The sequence below is a fragment of the Geotrypetes seraphini genome, chromosome 14, assembly GCF_902459505.1.
Source record: "Geotrypetes seraphini chromosome 14, aGeoSer1.1, whole genome shotgun sequence".
Classification (NCBI taxonomy): Eukaryota; Metazoa; Chordata; class Amphibia; order Gymnophiona; family Dermophiidae; genus Geotrypetes; species Geotrypetes seraphini.
The window spans coordinates 3,381,069-3,390,862 of record NC_047097.1 but is presented as its reverse complement, the minus strand read 5'-3'; the positions used below and the strand labels follow the sequence as shown (position 1 = coordinate 3,390,862).

The 9,794-nt window shown below is 40.5% G+C and overlaps 1 protein-coding gene across 5 annotated transcripts in view; it reads right to left on the bottom strand.

The window, feature by feature from the left end:
- Window positions 1–3,081: 3,081 nt before the first annotated feature.
- Window positions 3,082–9,794, bottom strand: part of USP3 (ubiquitin specific peptidase 3) — a 97,054-nt gene continuing 90,341 nt past the window's right edge. For 4 of the 5 annotated variants that reach the window (XM_033920001.1, XM_033920000.1, XM_033919999.1 and 1 more), the window contains 2 exons: window positions 8,451–8,518; window positions 3,082–6,873 (listed from right to left, as the gene is read on the bottom strand). In XM_033920001.1, coding sequence (XP_033775892.1) covers window positions 6,708–6,873; window positions 8,451–8,518 — 234 coding nt within the window. In that variant the 3' untranslated portion in view covers window positions 3,082–6,707. The remainder of the gene's footprint in view (window positions 6,874–8,450; window positions 8,519–9,794) is intronic. The other variant, XM_033920002.1, reaches the window with a different exon arrangement.

The following is a 9,794-nucleotide window of genomic DNA, read 5'->3' as shown; positions in this document are numbered from 1 at the left end:
ATGTGGGCTCAAACCATAATTTATTAGATCAGAATGAGAAGGGATAAGCAGGTGGCTGCTTTTGATTATTGCAAACTCCTGTATAGTGGTTGTTCTGAAGGGTGTTTGGATCACCTTCACTTGCTGCAGAACACGGCAGCAAAATGTTTTGGAGGGACTAAGAGATGTGATAGGGTTACCCCTTTATCTGACTAAACTCCATTGGTATCAATTTGTGCTCGAGGTAAATTTAAGATGTGTACAACTGTTGAGTTCTGCATGGGATGGCACCATCCTATCTGCCTTCTTTAGAATGGTTAAGGAGTAATCTTCTTTCAAAAGATTTGCAACTTCTGTTTCCAACTCATCGCAAATTTTGCTTTTAAAGTGATATTTGGTGGCATCCTTTCCATATGAAGCTGTAAACTCTGGAACACTCTCCCATTGAACGGAGCCCTTATTTAAGGTTCCGTAAATTATTGAAAGCATACCTTTTAAGGTTTAATTTTATTTGCTGAGAATATATTAGTTATTATTTATGGGAATTATGCATGTTAATCATGGGAATTGTTTTCTTCTATTTTATTGTAATCTGCACTGTCTTTTGACAACGTAGCAGAATATAAGTTTTTATATTGTTCCTTCTGCTAGAAATCTGGTTTGCAGGACACCAAAGGATGTATAAGCAGGCACCCCACCCCACCCCACCCCTGCTATCTCTGAGGCCTTCTTTTCCTCCGGCAGAGTAATATAATAGAAAATACTTTAATGCCTAGATTGGAGTAAAACTAAATCGCTAGGTCATGGTCTTTGAAAGAAGATTCCTACTCTCCAATAAACAACTGTGCTTTTCTCAATAGGTTGCCTCGGAGAATGTGGTGAAATCAGTTAATTTAGTGGTGTTTAAAAAAGGTTTGGTTTCCTAAAGGCAAAGTCCATAGGCAATTATTGAGATGGCTTGGGGCAATCCACTGCTTATTCCTAGGATAAGTAGCATAAAATCTGTTTTACTACTTGGCCACTGTTGGAAACAGGATACTGGGCTTGATGGACCTTCGCTCTGTCTCAGTATGGCGATTCTTATGTGAACCAAGTAAAGGCTAAACCACTGTGACATTACTGATGAGTTTGGCTCTTAGGCAGTGGTGGAATGAGGCATTAAGACATCACAATTTCAGCTCTGGAATGTTGCTATTCTCTGGGTTTCTGCCAGGATACTGGGCTTGATGGACCTTCGGTCTGTCTCAGTATGGCAATTCTTATGTTCTGATCTGCCTTTGTCCACATGTATTCTGTATTGGTCCTTGTTTCTAGCCACGCCAATGCCATCTTTTAGTGTGGCTTGGTGCATAACACATCACTCAAATAAAAGAGTCAACAGTGGTATCCAGGAGCAATAGCACAAAGCGACTACAGTAGCACAGTCAAAAACACAGATCAGCTGGAACAGAGGAGCCCCATCACACCTCACACTAGCTGGGGACAACAAAGCAGCTAAAAGTAGAAGATAATGCAGACAACCTGCGCCTAAAGGGTTCTGTCATAAAAGAAAGAGGTTGGCTACAATTAGTATACCAGGAAATGAAGGCTGTGGATAAAGACATAGTGACTATGTGGACTGATCTCACAGTTCTTCAACCTTAGGCCCTCATCTCAAATGTCAGGCTGCAGCCATCCCAACTAAATCCAGCAAGGGAGGGATCTTACTAGCCTTGTATTTTTTCAATCATCTATTAACATCCTATCTTCTATCAATGTCTGTCATTTTTAAATGCCAAACACAAGTGGTGACCTTTCCTAATTTTGCAACCAGAAAGACCCGTGTTCTTGTCCGAGTCTTATGACTTATTGTTAATGAGTCACAAGTACATTGTAGGCTGTTTAAGAATGAATTAATAATGTTTTTGTCTTTTAATAAAAGATTATGGGCTCCTTTTATCAAGCAGCAGTAGAGCATTTTACCATAGGCTGGCAAGGTAAATGCTCCAACGCTCATTCAGTTCCTATGAGCGTCTAACCATAGGGCTCCTTTTACAAAGGTGCGCTAGCGTTTTTAGCGCCCGCTATAGCACACGCTACCCGAAAACTACCCAAAGGAGGCAGTAGCGGCTAGCGCACACTATTCCGCGTGTTAAGGCCCTAACGGGCACCTTTGTAAAAGGAGCCCATAGTCTTTTTGGTTGCAAAATTAGGACACAAGTTTTCAGAGATGATTGTGTTATTGCATGTGATCTAAATTTCAAATTTTTTTTTAAATACCCAGTTTACCTCAAGTTCCTTAAATCTTATCATCCTGCAATTCAGAAGTTTCCCGATAAAATTTTTTATTTGTACTAGGGGAAGAGAATGAACACCTAGCAAAAAGCACTTAAGGTTCTTTTTACAAAGCCATGGTAGGGATTCCCCTGTGGCAAATGCATCAAAGCCCATTTAATTCATTTGGGTTTTGGTGTATTTGCTGTGGCGGTCAGAAAAATGCAGAGTGCTGCCGGCTGAATATCGGGCCCTTAGATTTCTTATCACACACCTGAGGGACTGTTTGTATACTAGAGACTCATCTCACCACAGCTTTGTAAAAGAAGCCCATCAATTTAACCGTTTCCTATCGTAATAAATTTTACGTTACGTTGGTTCCAATCGTAATTATTTTAGCAAAGTTTTGTATTATTCACCATTATCATTTACGGCTATTGTAAACATAATGTAAATAAGTCATAAGTCTGTAAATTCAAATATTTTGTATTCCTGGCTCTTTATTAGTCCATACAGACTGTTTATCCACTGTCTATGTCATTTTTGGGACACACGATAGGAAAAGGTTAACTTACCATAAAGTGCTCTGGTTTACTATGCTCTAAAAGTGTTGAAGTAAAAGAAAAAATTAACAATTTCTTGCTCCAGATAAGCCCCACATTCTCCACAACCTGTAAAGAGAGTCTGCTGAAGCAACAACCAAGTTCCTATTTTCACTGTGAACAGTACATCCAGAATGGATCACACAGGACATGACTGCAAAATATGGTTAGCCATTGAGAAGTGAAATAAAGCTGGTGCCAAAAATCAAAGTACACTTGGACCACAAACACAATAGTTTTTCCATACAAAGAAGTAAAAGGCACATTTACATCAGTTTTTTTAAAGTAATTATTACATTTCTATTCCCTCGGCTTTTCCCCTTTATAAATCACAGTCCAGAATACTGTGTGTGACAAAGGCTGTATTTCATTTACACAGCAAAACTTGCTGATAAAGATCAGGTTGAATAAGGATGTTCTCTTATATTTTACCTATAAGAAATATGCTTCCACATATGGCAAAAAGGGTCTCAAGCAGGGGTCCTCAAATCCAGTCTTTGACATTCGCAACCCTAGTTTTTAGGATTTCCAAAATGAATATGCATGAGATCTATTTGCATTTAATGCTTACATTACATTATGAAAACCAAGCAGGGTTGTGAACCTCAAGGACTAGATTTAAGGATCTCTGGGTTCAAGGTATGGTAAACGCATTCTCATTCTCTTTACACATGTCAATGCCCCTCTACTTTCCAACATCTATACTCTTATTTGAAAATGACAAAGAGAAATCACTTAAAACGGAATGCTTTTAAAAGTACAACTTCAAATAATGAAGATATTTAATTATACGTTTCAGGCTGTTATTTTTAAGTTACAAATGAAATGATTGAGTCGACAGATAGCTGTAGTACAAAAATAAATCTAGAAAGTTAACAAAAAGATCTCCAATTTTGGACAAGGTGGTGAGGCAAACACTTTGGTCTCCGAGCGAGACAGAAGTTGAAATACTGTGAGTTTGTATTACAGTGTACCAGTGATCTTTGGGTATTTGTTAACACTTATGGGTCAATATTCAGAGCAATTTAACCAGCCAGAAATGGATCCTGGCCACTTAAGTCATTTGATCAAAACTAACTGCTACTGCCACTGAAGATATCCAGTTAATACCTAATGCAAAACCAGTTATTTTGGGGGCGTAGTCGGCACTCGGTCAGTTAAGAGGTGTTATTCAGCACTTAAAAGGGGTAAAAGAGGAGGGGATGGGGCTCGAAATACTGCTTTTTCTCTGTAGTTACAATCAAAGTGGTTTACATATTTTAGACAGATACTTTTTTTGTGTGTATTTGAGGCAATGAAGTGTTAAGTGACTTGCCCCCCAGTCATAAGGAGCTGCAGCGGGAATCGAACTCACAAAACTCAGGGTGTTGGAGGCAGCTGCTCTAACCACTAGGCCACTAAACAAATCAGTCCTATCGTTCTGTGGTATCCCAGAGCCAGTTTAACTGCTGAATTTTGCTAGCTCCACAAATCCAGAAATTCAATGCCAGTGCTCAGAAACAACCCAGCATTAGGATTTCCCAGATTAACACCAGCAGCGGTCAGAAAAATGCAGAGTGCTGCCAGCTCAGTAGCAGGCCCTTAGATTTCTTATCACACACCTGAGAGACTGTCTGGATACTAGGGACTCGTCCCACCTTTTCCTGAAACTTCTTCTCTCACATGCTCATTAACCTCCACAATTCTTATCATCTAAAAATCTGCCTTTTTTTGTCCTTGCAGAACACTTGGGATATTACTACTTTCTCCCTGTTGAATGTGCTGCATCAGCCAGTAAAGGCCTTGTGGCATTCTGCCTCCCTCATCCACAGGAATCTTTACATCTATTTTTGCATGTTTTTCTTCTTTGTTTATTCAACCATATACATCACACTTTCTACTGATTTGATTAATTTTATATACCACTTAATACAGCCAGGGTATTTATTGGTCCAATAAAAGTCTTAACCTCCAAAGCACCCAATTAAAATGATCATGCCTAATGTATATGAAAGGTGTTTTAACATCTCTTCTTACAGTTTTAATTTCAGAATAAGACACTACATCTGCCTAAAATTGCAATATTGTAATAGCAAAGAGGCAGACAAACTACTGTATATGCTTAAAGAGAAATTTCAGCTCAAATCTAGAACTAAAAGCTGTTACTTGTTTCACGCATCTACTTCTTTAATTCATAGCAATATCACTGAACATGTCTGTACTTTTAATCAAACTATTCGAAGGACGACATTTCACATTTTAATTTAAACAATTATAATTCATATTTAACTTATTACCATTTTTGATGGATGGAGAGAGAAGGGAAAACTGATCACGTTTCCTAAAAAAAAATACTGACAATGCTGCAAATAATTCAAACGAACTGTAGACCTTAGATGAGAAGTCAGACTTTAGGCATCAAGACTAGTTTTACAACCAATTCTAGGAAGGAGGGAAAATTCCCAAAGCTACCCTCTGTCTAGGTGTGCAAATCTGGAAGCTGAATCCTATCTCCTGTTCCTGTACTTTGTCCTTCTCTCATCCCTATCCCAAAAAATAAAACGGATCAATATTTAAACACACTGCAACGAGCATTTGTCGAGAAAGCTAGCTGCAACATTTAATAATCCGTGCAGTCTGTTTTAACTGCCATCACTACACAAATTTGCATTTATTCTCCATTCAGCCAAACTGTTGACATTACGATCCTATATATAAAATTAGATAAAATGCCCTTGCCCTACCCCGGCTCTATATAGATAGTGCTGAGGTGGTCAGGGAACTTTCAGAGGCACGCTTTGTATTGAGTGTCTGAAAGTTCATAGAAGGAGGACTTACCCATATGGCTGGAAGCCACTATATGCATAAGTCCTTTTGAATATCCAGCCCCGAATTTATAACAAACAAAATATAAGTACACAATGATTTTCTAAAAATACCAACACAGCAAGATCACTAGGTTGCAATTCCAAAAAATGCTGGCACATCCTTCACCTTTTTCCTCAGCAAAACTCCAGGAGCTTTGTGCAAAGAAATCACAAGGCTGATTATCCATTTATGAACATACATGAAATTTATTTCTTTTGGAGTATAGAGCCTGTCATTATGGATTCCTCCTAGAGGCACTATACAGCAGAATACCTTTGGTAGCTAGGGTCCAAGTCGTTTCCCACTGGCTGATCCATTCAGAAACTGTGCTCAAGACCCTCAGTCCAAATGAATACAAAGATACTGTGAAAAAGGCAAATTCTCATTTCTACAGGTCACAAAAAAATGTGTCCCATTAATTTGGCAGTACTTTATTTACAACGCTTGAAGGGTGGCAGTACTGATATAAAATGACAGGTAATTTCTGGTCTAAATAAGGAGGCCAGGTTTCTGAGGCAGAGAATAATTGAGGACTCATTTTCCATCACTCTGGGCCAAATAAGTATAATGTACAAGAGAGCCTCAATTGCGAGAGATTCAACCCAATGCCTAGGGAATAGGTGTGAGAAAGCAGCATCAATTTATATTGCCCTTCATCAAGGAAGAGCAATCTTTCCCTGTTACAGGATCATAAGGAAATAAACAAAAACACGTTTTACGGATGTAAATGTGCCTTACATAAGAACGGAAAACAAACAGCATATTAAAAAAAAAAAATCAAATATGACTAAATAGTTCATGGAACTATATGTAGAACAGAATTCATCAACTAGAGCAGCAAATCCAAACATCTGCTGAGGTTTTCTGATACGAACTGAGGGAAAAAAATTGTGTGTCCAGGTTCAATACCAAAACCTAACAGACAACAAAACTCAAAATAAGAAGCTGAAAAGTGCACAATGAAATCAATAGTCTTGACTCAAGTATGTATGGAAATATTTTGTTGTTGAGAAGATGAGAGAGGTATTAAAGTTTCTCCATTGCAGATTTGGCCTGGCGCTCCACATAGAAGAGAATATAGGCCTTTGCTTTTACCACCGTCTCCTCCTCTGTCAGAGTTACAGTACTGTCATTGAAATGGAACCAGCGACCTTCATGAGCTGCATAAGCTGTATAATGTCCAGAGCCCACACTGTTCATGAAATAAAAAGAGAGGAATTACATGGATCAAATTTTTACTATGTCGAAAATTACAAAGACTAGAGACACTCATTCAGGAAAATACTTTTAAAAGCAACAGGAGGAAATTTTTTTTCACTCCAAAAGTAGTTAAGCCCTGGAATGCGTTGCCAGAGGTTGTGGTAAGAGCAGATAGCGTAGCTGGTTTTAAGAAAGGTTTGGACAATTTCCTAGAGGAAAAGCCCATAGTCTGTTATTGGGACAGACATGAGGGAAGCCACTGCTTGCCCTGGATCAGTAGCATGGAATGTCGCTACTATTTGGGTTTTTGCCAGATATTAGGGACCTGGATTGGCCACTGTGAGGACAGGCTACTGGGCTAGATGGATCATTAGTCTGACCCAGTAAGGCTATTCTTAAGATTCCCCTATTTTCAGAACACACTTGTCAAAGCAAAATCCTTCTCTGAAGATAATGTGAATAACCAATTCAATCAAAAGGGGAAAGATGCTGATGTAATCACGTCAACAGGTGCTAAATATGTCTAGTGGGTTTGGGTTTCTTTGGCCGAACAGTTTCCCCTCTACTCCCCCTTAGGCTTTCAGATCCATTGGAGCCAAGTTAGGATCAAGCAACAGCAGCCTTCACTTGCAACTATGCAAGGATTTTTCCCCCCCCCAACATTTTGTAGTCCATCAATGCTCCTCACCCAAGGAACATGTACCAGTGTTCCCTTTGCAACCCTGTTACTATGGACTGATTCCAGCTATTTATTTGTTCACTTTTCTATACCGTTCTCCCAGCAGAGCTCAGAATGGTTTTACACCAGGGGTGTCCAACCTTTTGGCTTCCCTGGGCCACATTGGCCAAAAAAAATGTTTCTGGGGCTGCGCAAATGCTACAGCAAGACAGAGGAGGGAGCCGGCAAGACGGCAAACACCCAGGGGCAGCAGAGGAAAACACTGCATCGCCCTTGACCGGGGCCGCACAAAATACTTCACGGGCCGCAGGTTGGACACCCCTGGTTTACATGAATTTATTCAGGTACTGAAAGCTTTTTTTCCCTGTCTGTCACAATCTATCTAATGTACCTGGGCAAGTCTGACAAAGATGGCAAGTAGTCCTCAATGGCTATCAGCTTAAATTAAAAAAAAAAACCAAAAAACAAACAAACCATCATGCTACATTGTAACAGTTTTTATTTAAAAAAAAAAAAAAATCCTGATTTTTGATTATCCGGACTGCTTTCTGCTGAGGTTAGTCCAGATAATCAGCGTTCTAATGTACTCTACATGAGGTCTCACCAGAGGCCTATACAGAGGTATTTTCAACTCCATTTTCCTGCTGGCACAAGCATCCTTCTGTCAAAGTGCTGTTTTAATCACAAATTCTTTTTCTTCTATATACGGTATCTAATTCAAAAGCATAGAAAAGAGTGGCATCTGTTTTGCTAGTAGGCTTAATAGCTGCAGGTAAAGTAGGTTGGAAAACCAGGCTGGGCATCTTGGTCTTCCAAAGCTTTCATTATGGTCAAAGCGGTGAACACAGGGTATCTCAGGAGACAAATGGATGCTGTTAAGGGGTACCTACCCTGATCCGTGATGAACAACAACAGCTGCAAGATCATAGAGACAGCTTTCCGGGCCACTGTTTTCTGGCTGCAATCCAAAAGCAAGAGGAACAGTGAACAGAAAAGTAGAAATCCAGCAAAAGAGCACATTGGGGGAGTGTGTGGCGCAGTGGTTAAAGCTACAGCCTCAGCACCCTGGGGTTGTGGGTTCAAACCCACGCTGCTCCTTGTGACCCTGGGCAAATCACTTAATCCCCCCATTGCCCCAGGTACGTTAGATAGATTGTGAGCCCGTCGGGACAGACAGGGAAAAATGCTTGAGTACCTGAATAAATTCATGTAAACCGTTCTGAACTCCCCTGGGAGAACGGTATAGAAAAATTGAATAAATAAAAAAAAAATAAATAAAATTACAGTATTTTATACAAAGCACAGAATTTCTTCATGAAGGAGAAGCCACTCACTAATGTCTCATTTAAAGGGAAAGGGATTGGGACTTGTATACCGCCTTTTTGTAGCTATACAACCACACTCAAAGTGGTTACATATAGGTACTTCAAGCATTTTCCCTAACTGTCCTAGTGGGCTCACAATCAATAAATCTTATGTACCTGCTGAACAGTTTCCTGAACTCTTAGGCCTAGATTCTCAAAAATTTAACGCTGTTACTAAACTGTTTTCCGACAGTTTAGCCTGCACGCATTTTAGTGGTGGATTATCAAAACAGCTTATCTCTGTTTTTAGTGAGGTTTCTAGCAGTCTCCGACACTGACATGCAAATGGGCTCGTCAACATTAAAATGAGCACTCTGGTAGATTCTTTAAAATCACCGAGCCAGTCTCCAAGACTTTTGGTGACAAAAATCAGCGACTGGTCCAGGGGTGCTGGTACAGTGAGAACTCGGCATAGCAGTGTCAGAGACTGCTATAAAAGCTATTTTGAGAAGTGCTCCCCCCCCCCCAGCAGTGGGAGAGATGCCCACTCTCTCCCGCTGCCAAGCAAACCCACCCCCTACGAAGTGGGAGAGATGCCCATTCTCTCCCACTGCATCACAACACCCCCCTCTGCCTCTGACCCCTCTCCCCTGTACCTTAATTAGATGGCTGACCGGAGGGATGCACCGAGGGGCCTGTGACTCTGATTGGCCCATGTTATTTAAGGCCCCTCTCATAGGAGGGGCTTTATACAACCTGGACAAATCAGAGCCTCAGGCCTCTCCCCAGATGCACTGGGAAGGGGCCTAAGGCTCTGATTGGGGAGGGGCTTTAAACAACATGGGCCAATCAGAGCCCCAGGATGCACCAGGGAGGGAAAGACCCATTTTGGAAGAGATGTGCAAGCTGGCCGGAGGAAGTAGGCATCCC